This window comes from Ischnura elegans, chromosome 11, assembly GCF_921293095.1.
Source record: "Ischnura elegans chromosome 11, ioIscEleg1.1, whole genome shotgun sequence".
In the NCBI taxonomy this organism is placed as follows: Eukaryota; Metazoa; Arthropoda; class Insecta; order Odonata; family Coenagrionidae; genus Ischnura; species Ischnura elegans.
In genome coordinates, this window is record NC_060256.1 from 79,670,247 (window position 1) to 79,690,468 (window position 20,222).

At 39.3% G+C, this 20,222-nt stretch overlaps 1 protein-coding gene across 2 annotated transcripts in view; it reads right to left on the reverse strand.

The window, feature by feature from the left end:
- The window catches only part of LOC124168176 (probable G-protein coupled receptor Mth-like 2), a 98,894-nt gene that overhangs the window by 25,634 nt on the left and 53,038 nt on the right, over window positions 1-20,222 (reverse strand). For both annotated transcript variants that reach the window (XM_046546300.1, XM_046546301.1), the window contains 2 exons: window positions 16,329-16,641; window positions 5,108-5,341 (listed from right to left, as the gene is read on the reverse strand). In XM_046546300.1, coding sequence (XP_046402256.1) covers window positions 5,108-5,341; window positions 16,329-16,641 — 547 coding nt within the window. The remainder of the gene's footprint in view (window positions 1-5,107; window positions 5,342-16,328; window positions 16,642-20,222) is intronic.

A 20,222-nucleotide genomic window follows, 5' to 3' on the forward strand; every position in this document is an offset into this window, starting at 1 on the left:
TCTAGCTTTTTCAATTATTTTGTTGAGTACTTCGTTATTTATCTTGATTTTATCTCAAGATCTCTATCGAAAAACATTTTTGAATACTGGGTCATTAGAAGGGTTTTGTAACATGAACTTCCTATGACTACTCTACTGAGTAAAAGCTATTTAAGCACTCACTCGCATTTTATGACGACCTCGGAGTAGTAGAAGAAAAAGCGATTTTCGTTTCCCTTGTGTACGATCACGATTGAAAATGGATTAAACCATATCGCTGATTGGTTGATTCGACGCTAGAATTTGTTTACATGTTGTTTATTCGATTGGAAATTTTATTTCCATTTACTTTAACACTCACGAAGATGGAGAGGTATGATAATTAAAAAAATAATGCTTGCTAGTATTTGATTCGCTTTATTGTTCAGATTTCCATAATTAAGTTGAGGTTGGCGGTTTCAATGTTACCCCCTGATTTTAGCCCCTGGGCGCTCTTGTGAGCACTTCCTCTGAATTTTTAAACTTGCGCATGTTTGACTCTTAGGATCCATAGGTAGTGAGCGGTGAGTGACGTATCATCTAATGGCTGACGGGAATATCTCCTATTTTAAAACTCATGACTGTGGATAAATATTGCTATCCTTGAGTCTCATTTTCGGCGTTGGCACTATCACAAGCACGTAAAGCTCCCTGCGTTATAACCGTTGCATTCAAGAAAATGAGAGTCATCCCTCATGGGAATGAGAATATTATCGCTTTCATCAAATGGGCTCACAAGTTCTTCAGATAGCTTCTGCGTGGGCTTTTCCTTCCATTACGAGAAAGTGCTGACGCTCGAAGAAGCGCGATGGAAGGAATATAATTGGCTACGTGCTGCGGGTATCGTCACAACCATTGAGTCGCACTATCGGAAGAATACGGTCGACGTCGCACGCAAAAGGAAACCAATATGATAGGGCTTTTTGTCACGTGATGGCAAGAAAAATTCGCAAAAGGATTATTCGCTATTGACGTTCGTCGTTTATTGCTCTTAATTCACTGTCTTCAAGTGATTTTTTTGCTTATTCCGCACTAGAAACAGTCAAACAATTGAAAAATTGAAAAACGTCTCGAATACAAATTTAAGCTCCCAATTTTGAATACGTTTCTTTATTTTATAATTGTACTGTGAATAAGAACATTATATTTACTCCCCGCCACAAACAGCTGCTCTTTACTCACTGTGGCAAAGCAAACCAAATCGGAAAATATCAACAAATGAGTTTCTTTGCCACTGACAATGGAGGAGGTGGGTAGGGAATCACGTGATTTATGACATCTTGGCCTCAAGCCGAGACGCTGCGCACTCATGTTAGGCTTCCTCTGAGTTTGTTACACGGCATGAACTTCGCCCATATACACAAGCTCAATACCGACATAAATATATATTCCCCTGTGCACACTTAAACATCGATGCAGATGTCCCTATGCTCTTAAACCTATGACGTCAGCATTCATAGTTTCACCCGAGGAGCCCATTCATGGCATGTTTTTAGATCATGCTGTGACCTCGTGGGTATTTATTGATAACATTTTACTTGAAGGAATTAAGTTTATACCGGTATTACGACTCAATGATATAAACAGTTGATCGTGGATATGGGGTACGCGTGGCATGATTTTCAGCTTGTTGTTTCGGGTTCGCAGGTAATGCGCGACTAATTAGGCGCGTGGCGATAGTGATTCACAGCAAAGCCCTCGTGAAAATCTATTGATGTTGGAGCGAATATTTTGCCCAGTAACGTCATTACTGTTCACATAAAGTTAGGCATAAGGTTGGCCCATAGTGAGCCTGGGTGTTGATGGGCATCCCGACTGCCGTCACATTTGCTGTGACTATGTGGGTTTTTTTGTTGGTCTCATTTTTCTTCAAGGACTTTAGTTCAAGCTGAAATTACAACTCAATGATCTCAACAGTTGGCGGTGGGGGGTAAGCTTGGGGACTGGAATATGGATTGTGCGGAGGAGTGATTAAGATCTCTGGGATGAATGAGAGATGTTATCCTGATACTGTTTTTGAAGCCGCTCGTCTGGTTGAGAGTAATTAGATCTGAGAAACTTTGAGGACGGAAGGTCCTACATTAGGGTCTCCCCAGAAGATTTTTTTTTAAGCGTTCCTCGACAATAGGGTGGTTTCTTATTTTTTTATTGCCTAAATCGAAAGATTATTACTCCTGGAGTACGTATTTCACGCTTTTAAATTTTTAAATGACGATATCTATTTTTCGCGATTATATGAAAAGTGAAAATTTTCAAGCGCACGAAAACGCGACGGCTAAGTATGAATGCCGGGAAAACTCTGTGACGTCGTTCTGGTTCCCGCTGCCGCAGAGTGAGGTGACCTTGGGGCGAGACTTGAGCGCTGATACGATGCAGGATGCTAGCAGGTAGCAGAGTACCCCGCTAGTTGGTAGCGCTTGGCTTAAATAAGGATTATTAATGCCTTATCAAACGAAGGAAACCTTCCGACCTTAGCCAGTTTTAATAGGTGATTATTAAGACCTGTTTCCCTGAGCTCTGTGCCTCATGCATGCATTGGTAATCTCAGATGACGTAAAACTCCTATCTATTCGTATAGAAACTAGGTCCCTGTGACGTCACGTGGAGTGGCATCGCATGGGCGCCAATCTGGCCTTTTTCAAATGAGGATAAAATTGACCATTGCCATTCGTCTAAACCGGTATTTCTAAAACCAAATAATTTGTATATTATGAATGCACTAATGGTGGGTAACGAATCGCAATCAATGCCTTTCGTTTTCTTTGATGAAGGAAACTACCCTATTTGGGAATTTACTGCGCCTTTTGCCAAATGGTATTGGGATGTGGTCTCACGATGAGTGATGACTAGGGGACTGCATGGAGGAGGCCCAATTCCATCCCGTAGAAGGCTGATTTCTGTTGCTACTTCGGTCGCATTTCAATGGGTTTTCAAAAATGTTTGCGACGTGTTGATGAGAGCAAATAGCATGAATATTTCAAAAGAGGATCCTTAAGTCGGCCTCTAAATGTGTTTTCACAAACCGCGAATTTAAATGGGTTTACAAAAGTCACTCGTGTTGCCGACGGAAAAAGTGATCCGAGTTTCACGTGATAATAAGGTATAATTAGGGGCGTTAACCGAAATTTTGTAGATGTAAGGAAGTCGCTCGCCGTCTCGTGCCAGCTCGGTTCCGCTCTCGGTGTAATGGAAGAATCGCAGAGTCACGTACGAGTGATGGGTCCAGTATCTGAAACACATAACACGTTGCAACCTCTCGCGTGGGATCCATCCTCGTGCATGACTCTGACACCTTACTCCGATTAACAACTTGCAACTGGCTCTCGCGTGGGAATTGGTCTCCGCGTATTCCTCCAACACTTTATGCCGTAACACGTTGCAGTATCTTGGCGTGGGAAGGCGTATGATGTGCAAAATCATGCGGCCTCTTTCCGGCCAATAGGAGGACGCTGAGAGGGTGACGAGACGGACGCGACACGGGAGGAAGCCTCTTGGAGGGAATAGACTGGGGAGTCTTACGCTGTATCTCGGAGGGGGAGTTTGTATCTGTGCTAGTGACAATTAAACGTGTGGAACCAGACTTGTCATATCATTCTGTCTTCTACGAACCTGGCCCTTCCTATAAGCTTAGTGCTTACATAGATGATGATTTTAATCTATCAAATTCATTAATTTTTAATGTTATTCCTCACTATTACAAACAGTTTACTGCAAAATATTGGAATTAAGTGGATCGCATTGCACTCATCACCGCGCCGCGGACATTTTTGAAAACCGATTAAAATGTGACCGATGCAACATAAATCAGTCTTCTATGGGATGGAATTGGGCCTCCTCTATGCTATCCACTTGGCAAATAGATCCAATTTTTTTCAATATTTTTCAGAACAATGTTTGTCATTGCGAGAAATAGCATTGAAGAGAAATGAATTTGATAGATCACATCATCATGTGCACAAATGCTTTGCTAATACCCGTAATTGTACCTAATTTCCCCGTGAAACTCGGATCAATTTGTCCGTCTGCGACACGAGTGGCTTCTTTCGTAAACCCATTTAAATGCGCGGTGGGTGACAACATATTTATAGTATCCTTTCTTATGGTATAATTTCCATTTATAATACATTTAGAGCGAAATTTTGTATTTTCTGTTTCAAATACTCCTCGGCATGTATTTTTTCCAGCCCTGGTCCCACTTCTCTGGCTACTACCTTTCCCAGTCACAGTTTCCAGAACAGTTTCTACCTTTCCCAGTAGCAGTTTCTTCTTTCCCAGTAACACTACAGTTTCCGAGCAACGTCGGGTGGTCTGCTAGAATTTAATATTAAATTAGTGTCTTGAAGTGTAGGTATTAAAAATTTTTAACCCTGCAGGACTCGCGCCCCTTTTTGGAACGCGAGTACTCGCGCTGAGCCTGTCAGGCTCTATATTCTTTTTGAGGTCCTCGCCTATGAAAGTCGATTATTTTTCCTCTCTTATTTGTTTAAATCAAACTAATAATGCTGAAATGGTCCATTTCATGAAAATCAAGTCCATTCAAGTCTGATAAAATATGTAATTATTACTTCATATCGAGTGTAATATAAAATAGATGATCATTAGTTGTTATTGATTTATTGACTCGTAAAACCACTACACAGTGTTGGTATTAGGATGAAAAGAGGGCAAAATTAGCAATGAGCATTATTCTGCAAGCATGCGCGTAGAGCTTGAGGGGCTCAGACCGCGTGCATACGAAGCAAAGTACCATATTCCACCCTTATGATAGGTTGATCGGGATATTCTGCGCATGTAAAACGTAACCAAAAGAGTAAGAAAAAGGTAGAAAAAATCTAAGCGCATTATTGAGAATTGGTCAAGAACTATTTAGAAAATATCAACAATGTGAGCCTAGCAGGCTCAGCGCGAGTTCCGGAGGGTTAATTGCAATTTTGGTCAAATTTTCGGTATATTTATTACACCTTCGAAATTTTACCTCCGGTTGTGACTGGAAAAGAATAAGACGCCTCGGAAACCCCGAAAAGCTGGAAGTTTGCGGACTCCAGGCACCACACTCAAAAAATCACCCTGGTAAACACTTTGTACGTACCGAGCACCTTGCACCCGAGGCTCAACTGGAGTGCTTCTTCGGTGAATTTGGCGATGGCAAGGGCGAGGAAGGCCGCCAGTAGACAGATCGCGTGCGACACGAGCGTGACGCCGTGCAGGTTTCTCAGCGAGGGCAAGATGGCGTATGCGACGAGCGTGGCCACGATGAAGATGCATGAGATCAAGATGCTGACCCCGTAAACAATACGCGAGGTCGTATCCAAGATTCCTCCTCCTGTTTGAAAAGAACGTTAGTCGTCATTTCAGACAGAGTTTCCATAATTCTGAATATCAGGGAAAACTCCACAGGGATAAAAACCCCTAGGAAATCAGAGAAAACCGAGGGAAAATTGAAAGTTTTCCTGAAAAGAAATGGAGGTTTGGTATTCTTTACTATTATTCTCACGTTTTCAAATTGAATAGCGTAACCCGTTACTAAATATAATCATTTCTTTTGAAAAAGTTTTTTCTTACTTTTGACTGAAATTTTGTTTTATTTCAAAATGATTCTACTTAAAAATTGGTTTTTCTCTTAAGTTAGTTTATGATTTGACTGATATACTACTAAATTTTAAGGTTAAAAAAAAACAGAAATGCTCACAGGTAGCAGAAAAATCTAGGAATCAGAGAAAACTCTGGCAGTTTCAGAAAAAAATTCGGAACAAACTTTTTTCAGAGCAATGCACTTTGGGGTTTTGGGGCGAGAAACGAAGTATGTTTCAATTTAATGAAAATTTCAAAGTTCAATCTTTTAACTGCACGTCTTCGATGGAAGACCAAAACTATCTTTTCCGTGCTATATTTTCTGGAAATTACATTTGAAAATCTGAATTTTCGCGCAGGCTCTTATAGAAGTTTCTCTAACCATAGATAACATGTGTCTGCCAAAATATGCATGTGATCCAGGCAAAAAAACTGGGGATAATGTTCGTTATTCCATCATAAAATCATTTAAAAAATCAAATTACGGCGCGTCACCTTACTACCTTTTGAGCTATAAGCAAATAAATGCTGTAAATTAGTTAATTGTAGCTAAAAAAAGGTGCGTTTTTGACCGAAACATCAGAAGTAATTTTGGTTCCTGCTGGCATCAGCTATCCAAGGTTAAAATTTCGTGACACAGTTTTTCTTCACTCTGTATTTACATTGTGGGAACCATGTGATAGAATCATTAATTGCGATAGAGATAATGTGATAAATGGAAATGACATTCATGGTCACAAAAGTGTGAAATAATAAAAGGTACATACATAGGTAAATGATGTTAAATAATAAAAGGTATTCGAGCTCAGTGGCGCAACCAGGATTTAGAAATGGAGGGTGTTTACCGGAGATTTCGGGGTGTATGTAAAACACCCGAGGGCAATGAGGGGCCCGGTGGTCCTCCACAATAAAACGTTTGGATTTATGGTGTTGAAAACTTCATTTTTGGGACTTGGGGACACACCGTGTAACCACCCAGTTTTTGAACATTTTTCGGAAAAATACCATTTAAGCTGGGGGTGTAGGCTCCCTCTGCAACCTTCAAAACTCCGCCCATACTTGTGTTAAAATTATCTAAGATAGTAAATATTTTTCGTGACTGCAAGATAAGATAACGATTGCATTTTGCGAGAAATCCACTGAAAAAATCATTCGCCTTGGTCGGGATTCGAACCCGGATCCCAATTTCCAGTCGAGTGGTTTGGCTAGTTAAGCTAGCGTGGCTTCGTGTAATTCATGAATTGCAGGTAACTCCGTTAAGTTATCACTGTGGATAGTCCTGGTATACTTAAATAACGATTGGATATTTCTTAAATGAAGCAAAATTCCAGACCCCTATCTCATGCTGTTTAGGGCAGGAAGGAGTTTGGGGATTTGGAGTCGGTTCGTCCGAGGGTCTTAGGGCAGACTTAGTAAAAAAATCGATGGTGCCATGTTCGTTTCTCCTGAGGGAGGAGGTTTCCGCTTAGCGAAACCATACAAGTACACGCCACCCCTTCATCAAAATTTTGATATTTGCTAGTTAGCTTATGTATGGGAACATCGCAGGGGGTGTCAGAGTAATAGATGCTGAGATTTTATACGAATTAAATGAATGAATAAACATGATGAGGGTTTAAATATTTATTTTGTAATTATTTTACGATGTGGTAATGCGCTGTAACTCGTTTGTTAAAGTACGTGGATAGGGAAAATTTTAACTTATTTTGGAAGCTCGGGTATCCGAGACTGAATGTTGTTTACGTTAAGATATTTAAATTTGAGTAAAGGTGTGGTTACACGATACATTAACACGTACGAGTTAATTTCTGAAATGTATGAACGCGTGAATGAACACGAAAATGCACCGTGTAACCACCCAACTTGTGCGAACGTATTATCAGAAAACAGAAACTGGTCTAATTCGGTTGATGCATTTGCATAACTTCCGTTCCACCAAAATCTTTCATGCATTCACACAGTGGCCCGGTTTAATGTACCGTGTTACCAGGCCTTAAAGAGCGAAAATTCCACGGAGAAAAATCATTTACCTCGATCGGTATTCAAACCCGGATCTCCCTATTCCGCGCCGAGTATTCTGTCTCTTGAACTATCAAGGTATCTCCCCCCGCGGAGTTTTGCTGGAGGACAAGATGTTTATACCCTATAAATGCAACAGAACTCCGCAAGTGAAAAAAGATGCCTTAGTATTTAAAGTTTGGTTATACGAGCAGATTCAGGAGATCCGGGGTCGAATCGCGGTCACGGAAAATGAATTTTTCCTGTGCGAGATTTTATTACTTTACTAGCACTTTCGGGTGATAGGATACGCCGCTAGCGATTTTTTCATGCCCTTCGAACTATGTTTTTCTTAAGTGGTGAGGTATCTTTATTAACCCAATATAACCCAATTTTGCTACTAAGTAATATAAGAATTTATACATTTTCAGCTATATTCATGAAATATTTAGACGACTTGCTCTTTTGTGCTGAAAAACTGAATAGCGATTTATGTATCAGCCACAATAATTATGATTGAGTATAAATATTTTTAGAATGAGAAATCGTCAAATGTAATTTCTCCCAGAAGCAGATCTGGGCTAGAAAAGGTTAATACACGGTCGATAAGTTATTATTAAATTACTATGATTATAAGCAGGACTAAGAACTTTTTTTTAGTAGTCTAGATGATCTCTATTATGAAAAACAGTTTGAAGTTTCACTAGCAGAGGATTTTCGGTAGTTATGTGGAGAATCTCGTTCCTCAAATGTTTGTGTAATTCGTTGCGTTTGTGCGTGAGAATAGGGAGTTTTTGTTTTTGCGCTAATAATTTCGTCGTGATATTATTATTCATGTGTATTTCTATTTCATACTGTATTGACCGTGCAAAAATCTTCTCATATGATGCGTTATTTCTCTTTACCACTGCCGTTATAATTAACCAGCCAATGAGAAACGTAGAGTCTTTGATCTCGCAAGCAACAATAATCTGCAAAACTGCCATTTCTTCGATGAAATGCTTTCATAGATTTTTTCACACATATATTACCGCATTACTTTAGGCATACGTGTAGAAATTCAATTAAAAATATAAGTAGTGCACTTATGATAATTTAATGCGAAAAAAAGAAGAGTTAACTGACATTTTTTTCAGACAGACATACAGTTTAGGGAGTTTATTATACAATAATTAAATTGAATTTGCCAAATTGATACTGACTGGATGGCCGAAAGATTGCTTGAATAATTTAGGTGGAATTCCAAGTGAATAACTCCAATGGTGTGGTCTGATATTTTCTAATAAAATTTTGAGGGCACAATAGAAAAATTTAGTTTCACACAAATTGAATGTATGGAGTCTCTTAGCGGGCAAATGCCTTATGCGAGCGGTTTTTTAAAGCTGTGTGCACACGATTTGATAGCGCTATAATACTGATTATTCACGGAAATTCAAAAAATTTGGCCCTGGGGTAAAATGCAAGCATAAATTTTGCCCATAGAAGCTTACATTTCCAAAGCTTTAATTCACTACACATGTATGACAGAGCGTAGTTTTTAGACGTTATTTGAAGCAAGAAAACGTGACTTAGTATTTTGAAGATATAAATTGAATATGACTTCATTCTTCACTTTTATAATACTGACGATATATAAAAAAAAAAGAATGTGATCTTTCATTTAATCATTATCGAAGGGCAGAATTTTTTACTGCTTTTAGAATTCTGTTCGTGAACTCTTTTGACAATTTTTAATAAACATACTTGCGTGTTTTTATTTTAAACTAACCACTTTCAGATCGAGTGATCTAGCATTACCGAACTATTTCGCCCCATGAATATGCGCTTGACAACACGCGGATAAAATCAACATCCTTCCCCAAAGCCCTGGGGAAAAGGCGGGGAGAGGTCAACAATGTCCGGTTCGTGCTCCATAACTAGACAGGAAATCCGCCCTGGGACAAGCTACACGTATTAAAAACACGTATGTCCTTCGGGTCTCGGCCATCGCTTCGCTCGACGGATCTGTCCACTGCAAACATACGGGGGGATATCCTTAATGTGGCATTATATGGAGGAAAAAAGAGGAGGAAAATAAAACTGTCTGCTTGTCGGGGCCAACGAGGAAGCCACGCGCGAGGATCCAATCGCTAACCCAGACTAAGTGCAAATTTTAATAATTTTTTTAATGCCCTTGTTTTTGGAGGGAGTTGTGGGGAAGTTTGCGGTGATATTAGTTTCATCGAGGTTCTTTTGTAAAGAGTTTTCCCCAGGATGTTGAAGCAATCGAAGAACCACACGCATGGAAAGTCAATTCCCCGCGGTGTGATGGAAAAATGTTTATTTTCTTAGGCTCCACTAATCTTGCAGTAGACTTTACTCTATATCATGGTCAAGTTTTGTTTCTGAACTACAACTTTTTTCTTCTACTAAGTACACTCATACCCTAAGCTCATTCCTCGCAATCAGCACCCTGAATAAGGATCATCATTAGCGCGTTTTCTGACTTTCACTGGCAGGTGCCAAACACCAAAGTCGTCTTGTGGCGCCAGTGGTGCAGCGAGGATTTTGGGGGAACCCCCGCAGAGCTCAGAGAAATTTTTAATTTTAATCCATTTTACTTGATTGGATTGATATTACTAATAGAATAGCGTAAGGATTAATGAAATACCCCTCAGAAAGCCGTAAAACTCACCATTTTGAACCATTTATCTTAAAATTCCGCAATTTATTAATCTCGCACCTACCGCTTATCCTGGTGGGCATACCATACCCCCACACACCCCGGTATTAGTTGCTCCTAAACCTCACCCCCCAGCCCTAAGTCCTAGCTGCGCCCCTGGTCTCCACCTCGTGCTGTCCAAGGCCTACTCTTTAGTTTCCCAGTAGCTTCTTCCTATCCTCACCGCGTCCGTCATCCTCAGCCTTTTTCTTCATCTTCTCTTTTCTTCTTCCACTATTACTTCGAATGCTGCATTCAAAATCCCTTTCCTCCGTATAATATGCTCTAGCCATTTCCCTTTTCTCTTCACTACAGTCTTCAGTAAAGTTCTTTCCTCCCCAACTCTTTCCAGCACCTCCTCATCCCTCACTTTGTCCGCCCACTTCACTCTCTCCGGCGAGTCTTTTACCTAACTCCGAGGAAGGTGGTAATGCCACCGAAAATTTAGTTATTTTGTGAGTGTGAGTTTCTATTCTTTATTGTGTGTTCTGATACTGCCCACCCTAGGGTTTTTTATGATATATTTAATAATGATGATATAAGAATAAGGATGATGACAATAAAAAAAATTATTCTTGTTTACCTCGATTTTGACATTGAATGAAGATCGCATCACGTTCTCTTTCGTCATTGCCTCGGAGATAGCAGACTATTTTATTTCATTTGATCCAGCAGTTTCGTTTTATCAATTCTGTTTTTTTTTGCGTGTAAATGTATGTAAGTATTCATTGAGCAAGTCGTGGTCTCCAGCGCTTAACCAATTTAAACATTTAAATATCATTGATGTAATAAAAGATGACAACAAATGTCTTCCAGATATTTTCTGATACATGAGTAATACTCAGTAAAGATACGTTAAAGAAAAACAATGTAATTGTAATCAAATTAACAAAACTAAAAAAGGAATATGGTTTTAAAATATTTCTATGATATATGTCCTATGAAATTTTAATTGCAAAATAGTCAATTAGCACCTTGTAGATGCATTTGTGCCTCAAGGGTGGTAACTGTAATTTGAAAAATATAGGAAAAGAGAGTGAACATAACTTAAGTTTCACAAGTAAAGCCGCTGCACAGTTACACTGAAAGATTCACAGTTAGAATATTTTTGGGTATAGCCACTCAAGGTGAAATCAGAATTGCTATCTATTTTCTTATGATGCCACTTTACCGCACTCCAAATTAAGTGGAATTAAAATCCTAAGTGTTGGTTTATTATGTAAGGGCGATATTGAGGCACCGACAAGCAATGCATGAGTATGAGCAGAATGCGAATAGTGATCTTGTTGTGGAAGATATTTCGGTTGATTTTTCAACTTGTAACGTAAAAATTAGCCGATTAATGACTCACATTTAAGTCGCCAGCTTTGTGAATGTGGTTAGACTGCGGAAAGTACGATCTCTGGGGACTTCGAGGGCTTCACCAGCGTTATTTTGAGCTAAACATCTATTCTATAGATTCCATAGCATTTTGCCAGGTGTATTATTTTACAGTTGATCACATACAGCATTGCCGCCATGGGTATCAGTAAGATGTGTCAGGTATAAAAAACAAAACATAGGGGACAAGATAACGTAAATACAAATATTCAACGAAGATATGAAAGGGGATAAAAGCTTAGTTTTTAGGTAACATACATGTAGGATATAGCAAGGTTAGATGAGAGCAGGAAAGGATCGACATTATCTGATAGTGAAGACGTTAGGAGAGGCGGTTGTATAGGAAACGTTTGATAAAGGAATGTCTGGGGATAGGCAAGTGGAGAAAAGAATGGGAAAGAAATACGTTGTTAATTATCGGATTCCGATCATGTTTATGACACAAATGTGGTAATTTGCTCTATTTTGAAGATTTATTCGTTGCACTCAAGGCTTAATGTCATGAGGTGTTTATTTTTAAGCTAATGACCGTAATAAATTTATTCCAGTTTTAATTTGTAATTTATTTTAAGTTGTAATTTATTCAGAGGAAGAAAATTGGTTACTGTTTTGTGGTGTGCTGAGTACTGAACTGAGACATTAATTTACTCCGGTTACCATTTCAGTACCAAGCAATTGTAATCGATTCCTTAAATTGTCAACTAAATTAGAGTTCTATTCGTATGTTTTTTATGAACACTTTAACAATATTTTATTTAACTGTACTGTTAATTTCACTGATTTGCAGCGTGTTCATCTACAAGTATATACCTACACTGCTTTCTATTTCGTAAAATTCTTAAGTGTAAATGCTTTCTATGTACGCAGAAAAAACGAGATTTGTTGGTCTTGCTGGGCGAGGATACAATGGATAAAGCGTATTTGCTTCCATAAAAACCTTTATTTCCTTAAGGGTTTTTATCTAAAAAGCTGGTCGTACCATGGAGGAAGATGGATTGGAAACTTTTTTATGTTGCTGTGACCTGCCTGATAATTCACAGCGTGGGTTTTTAGTCTCCGTTGAGAGCCTTATGCCTCGCAAAGAGACGCATGCCAGTATCTTTCTCCTGTCCATTTCGCACCGTGGTGAGACCATATTTCACGAATGACAGCCAATGCGCAGGCCGAAGGCGGTGTAAGTGAAGTGGAGGGTGACTGTTCAGTGCTCTGAAAACGAGTTATCGTCCCTCTCACTTCTGAAGTCTGCCTTCGCCCACTTATCCTTTTTAAATTACTGCCCGCCAGAGAGAAGATTAGCCTAACTTAAAGCAACGACGGATTCAGGGTGTTTTTGGGGGTCATAGCCCCTGCCCAAAATTTACCAAAAAGTTTTATTATTTAATTATTTTTAACTTCAAGTTAAATATTCATTTCTTCTTCATTGTTAAACTTCTTAAATGTCTAAAATAGGGTGGTTTATTATTTTTTTTTTTAATGCCTATATCGGAAGATTATTACTCCTGGAGTACGTATTTCACGCTTTTAGATTTTTAAATGGCGATATCTATTTTTCGCGATTAAATGAAAAGTGAAAAATTTCAAGCGCGCGAAAACGCGACGGGTAAGGAAATCTCTCCGTGTGACGTATTTCTGGTTCCCCCTCCCGTCTTGTGAGGTGACCTTGATCGAGGCTCTGAGCGCTGATAGGACGCAGGATGCTAGAGGGTAGCTGAGTACCTTGCTGGCTGGCAGCGCTTGGCTTAAAAAAGGTTTATTAATACCTTATCAAACGAAGAAAACTTTCCGACCTTAGCCAGTTTTGATAGGTGATTATTCTGCTCTGTGCCTCATGCATGCATTGGTAATCTTAGACGATGTATAACTCCTATCTTCTCCTATAGAAACTAGGTCCCTGTGACGTCACGTGGAGTGGCATCGCATGGGCGCCAATCTGGCCCTTTTCAAATGAGGATAAAAATGGACCATGGCCATTCGTCTAAACCGGTATTTCTAAAACGAAATAATTTGTATATTATGAATACAGTAATGGTGGGTAACAAATCGCAATCAATGCCTTTCGGTTTCTTTGATGAAGGAAACTACCCTATTGTAAAATTTTATCTGCTGTTCAGAATAAAAACTAAATTTTAGGGTCCAAAATGCGTGAAAGATGGTTATTAAAAAAACGAAACGGGAGAACGCCGCTGTCTCCTCATGGGGATATTCCATGCTCCTCGGACCCAGGTCATGACCCCTTCTCCCCCCAAATTTGATGATGAATGCCCCTGGCCTCAAGGAAAAAATGAGGGAAGTTAAATTTTGACGGGGAGCTTTCTGGTTGTTATTATGTTTCCTCCTGAAATGTTGGGAATTTGATGTCCCACCCGAAAGGTTTCCTACTGCTTCTGTACTTCGGGGAAAACTACTCAAAACTCTTCGTCAATCATTAATTAATTAAAAAATAACTTCTAATTATATTCAGTCAGTGAAATAGTTGGATTTCTCAGTATAAATTTGGTACAATTTGGTCAAATTACGTAGCAAGGGAACTGAGCAGGAAATATTCTCTACTGAACCCGTGGGAGGTACACAATTGAAAGGTTTTTATTTCTGGAACACTTTCTTCCAAGCGTGGATGGTATCTGTCTTCCCTGTTGAGATTTATGCAGGGAAGAACCGGTTTAAATTCTCCATATTAGCAAACGCTTCAAGCTCCGACTCATCCGCAGGGCTTTTGGGCTTTTGAGGATAAGCCGCGAGTCGGAGCTTGAAACTTTGGCTAATATGAAGAATTTAACCCGGTGGGAATCCCGAAAAGGGTTTACCCACAATATTCGCCCGGAAAGCATAAAATCTTATTGTGAATTTTTGTTACTATTGAATCAATACAAAAGGTGTCATTAGTTTTAACATGCCGAATTTCGGTGAAAAATATGCGGAATTCGTTCAACTTTGAGGCTAGGTATTATGTTAATAAAAGTAACCAATAAAATAAGGTACACTTCAAAACATGCACTCATATACTGACAAAAACTGCGCAAATTGGCAAATTTCATACTAAAGAAAACAATATTGAGGTTTTGGCCAGCTTTTTTCGATTTCAGCCCTCCGTTCGTCGCCGCCATTTGAGCCCGACGACGACTCGAGGGTAGGGATAGGGTTCGTAGGGTATGGGATGATAGAATCTCGACGGCGCGCAGTCAAAAAATCTACTCGAGCCACCACTGGCGAAACCAGATTTTCTCTTCCCACAGAAATAGAAGAATATTCTATTATTAAATATATTTCAGAGATTTTTCTGTAGGTTGGTAGCCATCTAGATTACGGTAGTCGAAAAATTATCTCTCATCAAAAGGCAACAGCGTTAATTATAATAAAATATACGTACTTCGACCGATATGCCAATTTACTAAGTAATGCAAAAGTAATGTCTGCCCTATCATTGGTCCCACTATCCTCCAGTGGGAATTTCCATGATATTTCCTTCATTTACAATGCCTTAAATGGCAAGTTCCGATCCTCAGAAATACTGCCTTTCTTTTCACTCCACATTCCCACCCGCTCCTTACGTAATAACCACATACCAGACTAAGCTAAATTCCGTCTTTCTCTCTCTCAGAGATCACTTTTTTACTGACTCCCTACCTCCTTCAATACCATTTCGACTACTCACCCTTTCTTGGATCTTTCAATGCCCATCAGATCATTCAAGAGGCAGCTACGAAAAGCCATCTTCTGAAACCTTTTTTTAATTCCTTTTTATAGTTTTTTTAATAGTTTATATTTGTTAAATCTGCAGATTTTATGTTTTCTATTCAATGCAAAGGCCGTTTTGGCTGTTTTTGAATAATTAAATAAATAAATAAATTTACGAGGGAAAGTAAATGAAGTTCTGAAGGTGTATTTATTTTCTAGCATGAGGTGCACAATTTATGTGGTCTCAAGCATTGCTCATATCCCGCTTACGTTTCCATATAATGATGTAGTAGTAAAAATATTGCGGGAAATAGGAATGGTGTTCATATTTCCCTCCTAATGGTACTATAGCAAATAGCAAAACTCCATTTCCGAACTGCAGCGAAAAATCACGCCGTTCCATTCGTTGCATTACTTTTGAATTCGACTGCATAAGGAATATTCATAACCCGGAAACTTAGTATAAACTCACGGTTATGGTAGTAATTTCGAAGATAGTTGACAAGAGCTTAATTTTTCGTCATAAACGATTGATACTAACGCCGTGCAGCCAGTAGCGGATACAGAAAAAACTCAAGGGGGGGGGGGGGGGCGCAATATATATCTTGAGCTGCCTTTACTTTTATCGTAATGAAAAATAAGTCGCATGTAAATTTTAAGAAAGTGTTATTTAAACTGATTTTACACTTATGCAAGACAGTGCCATCTTATGGTATAAAAATGTTATAGTTGTGGTTCTGCAATGCTAGGCAACTCCCTGCGCTCCTTATATGCGCCACTTAGCGCAGCGTATCTCTGAGGGCTAATATGTATATTGACAAGTATCCTAGCGACTGAAGCGCCACGATTTATTGCGACCGGCGGTATAATCAATCGAATCGCGGGAGTGGAGAATATTGGGTCCCTCAATATAGTTATATAAACTCAGTGATAAAAACCCTGAAGGTGGCTCGCGTAATACCGTGTTCAAATGAAAAGTGCTCACCTTGATTCTGGTCCGGGAAACAGAGGTAGGCGTAGATGTCATGATTCGTCATCTCATCTTTCCCACGAGAGAGGATCGTCTCCATACAGTAGCTGTCGTGTGTGAAGGATACTGGGCCGACATACTTGATGTGATTGATGTATAGGGTGCCGTCCTCTTTGAGTTCCCATTTGTCATACTTATTCACTTCTGGATACAGCTTGTACTTTCCTCTCTTGCATACCTCTCCGTTGTAAATGCCCAAAGGAAAGGGCCAGCCTTGTTCCGTTGTTGGTAAGGCTCTGTTGTGGACGCCGTGAAGATTTCGGAGGAGCTGAATTGGAAAAAAAGAAATGAATGCATTAGCGAATGGAAGTTTTATTCTACCCAGCTCTGTCCGGAAAAGTTTTACGTGGCTATACCATAAAAAAGGACAATATTTGCACGTGGCATGTAGTTAGTTCATTTCAACTATCTTTACTTCCGAAAGGCAGTCAAAAGTTTTGGGGGGAGGGTGAGAGCAAATGGCACGTGACTTCCTGGTAGCTAATCAAAGTGCAATTGGCGGAGCGTAGCCTCTGGGAAATTCAGTTGCTTTCATACCTCCATATTGTACGCTTCGTGACTAAGTTAGTTGTGTTGCCAAAAGGGAATAGGGTTTTTGAGACAGCCCTTCATTTCCATTCTCTGCCAAAGTCTTTTAAGATAACGTGGCAACGCTGGCCTCTCTATCTGCCCATTCCACATTCCTTGTGTCGCAGCTTTCGTGTCTGGGCCAGTCGCAAAGATATTTGAAAACGATATAATCACAATACCAAAGTGTGTATCATCATCATCATTAGTCAACAATCCTAAGATTGGTTTGACGCAGCTCTCCATTTCTCTCTCCTATCCGCTAATCTCTTCATAGCTACATATTTATTCTCTTTTACATCCTTTATAACCTGTCCGATATAACTCATTCGGGGCCGTCCCTTGCCCTTTTTCCCCTCCACTTGTCCTTCAACGATTGTCTTCATCAGACCATCGTGCCTCAAAATGTGGCCAACTAAGTTGTCCCTTCTTCTGCTTAATGTTTTTAGGAGGCTTCTCTTTTCTCCTACTCTCCTTAGCATTTCCTGGTTACTCACACGGTCAATCCATTTTATCTTCATCATTCTTCGGTAGCACCACATTTCGAATGCTTCCACTCTTGACTTCTCTGCTGCTGTCAAGGCCCAAGCCTCGCTTCCATAGAGAAACATACTTAATGTTCTTAAAACATTATATATTCTCTATTATTCCACAAAGAAATTTCCAATCGAAATGAATAACATGAAAAAAACGATATCGTTTTAGTACGCCAATGAGAAACACCATGGGACTCAGATTTTGCCATTTCAATGGTGTTCCCACGAATATTACAAAAGAGGATTGTCAAGTCGGCCTCCAGATGTTTTGTCATCCACCGCGCATTTGAATGAGCTTACAAAAGTCGCCATTCGCGTCGCTGACGGACGACGCGATCCGAACTTCAAGGAGAAATAACCTGTAATCAGGGCTATAAAACAATACTTATATTCCAGATTATATTATTTGTCAAATCCATCACTATCCAATGATATTCCTCGCAAATGCAAATACTATATCGCTGAATATTGGAATCAGTGGCTTATTTGCACTCGTCGGTACGGTGCGTATGTGTACATTTTTGAAGGCTGATTGAAAAGCGGCATAAGCGGCCATATATATTAACCCACCATGGGATGGAATGTTGACTCCTCTATGTACTAGCTGTTCCTAGGCTGTTCCTATGTACAGGAGATGAAATGACTATTTTGCATGTTTTCTCTGAGTGACAGAGTCGACCTGTGCTCCTGGGAAGCATCGTCGGAACCAACGATTTTTCCGTAACTCAATTTTACTATGTAGCGAGCACCATATGTCGATTCTTTAGTCGTAGTTGGATTCTATTCTATAGCGGTGCGGCAGCTACTATTTACCCTTCCAATACAAAATAACTTGGTTATATTATCTACATCTATATGCTACCCTAGAAACCGCCTCAATAGGAATGAGGCGAGGGGGGGGGGGGTTAGGACACCATCCGTTTACATATAAAAAGGAAATACTTGAACGAAATTGTAACATTGATTCTTTTCTCCATTTGCGTTTGCTTTCGTTGAAGCATCTATATATTTATAAGGTCCAACGATGTTTTTATGCTAGAAGTGGTAACTCTCAAATATTTCAGTTCCTGCCCTAAAAGGAGTGCCTAATAATAATTATACATACTATTTTCGTTGTTATTTTTCATGTACACACACTAGCTTTGTAAACATAGATTACCAAGGTAGCACAAAATGAGTCACACCATAAGTAAAGCATAAAATATATTTATTTTGGATGGTAGCCTTAAACAGGCTATCCTTCGAGGATACCTAAAATTACTCAATTTTGCTATTGCCGTGTATATTGTGTGTGGCGTGATAAAATTATTATTATTAGGAAAAACAAATTCCCATACCTATCCGCTAGGCAAAATTTCTCTCTTAATTTATCGTTTCTGTTAGACCTGGAGATAAATTCGATGTTCTCCGTGTCGATCTTGATTAAACTTATTCTCATTCACTCAAAAACTTTACGCCCGTAGCAATCTTTGAATAATCACACAGCTTTCCTTTGTATTTCATTCATTTTACGGATTAATGACCCGGATCGCATAAATTCTCGCGGCATATTCAAGATGTGGTTTGGCGAGTATAGGAATTAAAAGAAAAAAAGTATTAGAATATCATCTCTCTTTCCTTTTCTCTTCCGAAAATCTTCCCACAATACGCTTGACGAATCCTAATTCTTCAGGCATCCGCCACGAGTATTTTTTTAATTGTGTTCTCTATGATAGGTACCAGATACTTCACTTCATCTGGTGCCTCTTTTCTAACACCATCCAGAGCATATACATCGACGACCACAAGAAATGACCGCCGTGAATTTTTTCAGATTAAGTTTGAGTCCCAACTATTGGCTCCACACATGAACCTTGTTTAAATCCGAAAAAAATGACTCGTTATTTCTCCCGTGGATATCACATCGAGGTCTGGAGAATCGGATTCAGGCAGCGAGCAAGGAAAGCTTCACAGAAAAGTTTAAAATATTTCGCGCAAAATTTCGAACATTTCTTTTCGCTTCTCGGTCATGCGCGGGGAAAGTGAATTTTTAAAAAGAAATAAACCATCAGAGCCGAAAAACCAGGACATTCGAATTCCAAAAGCAGGCCGAGTTGGAGGACATTCGTAATGGAGTTCTTGTGCTTGAAGAACAAAGTGCGCTTCAGGCTCCAAGATGTATCTTGTCAGAATTAACTTGGTCTATTGTTTAACTTCATAATATTTTGAAGGGAAGCAAGAAAATTTATTCAAATTTTAGAAGCTTCAGCCGCTGTTTTAATCACTCGGAAGAAAATCTTTCTCATATTTCTCGGAAGAAATTCTAGCATGATTTGACTATCAGTGTACCTACTGCATTTATTCACTGACAACCCAAGCAGCAATGGTATTTTGGGTCTACGTTTTATTTTAATCATAATCTTCATTCATTACGAAGTCGTTATCCTTTTTTTCTCACAAAAACACTGAGGATCTAATTTTTATGTGTTTTTCCTTATACCAAGAGCATTATCACTGTTAGAGTCTATCAGGACAATTTTTAGCCAGAAATATCTCTCCCAGGTCGCTTTCTATGGGCCAAATAAGTTTTCAATTGAATATCAGAACTTCTAGTAGTAATGCATCTACATATTTTTATCTCATTTATGTTGTTTGTTGTGGTAAGATTCTTATGATTAAAAAACTGGTTGTAAAAAGGATGAATGGCATTTCCCGGATATTCCATCTACTCTCTCTTTCAATACCATGTAATTTCAAGTTCAATTTG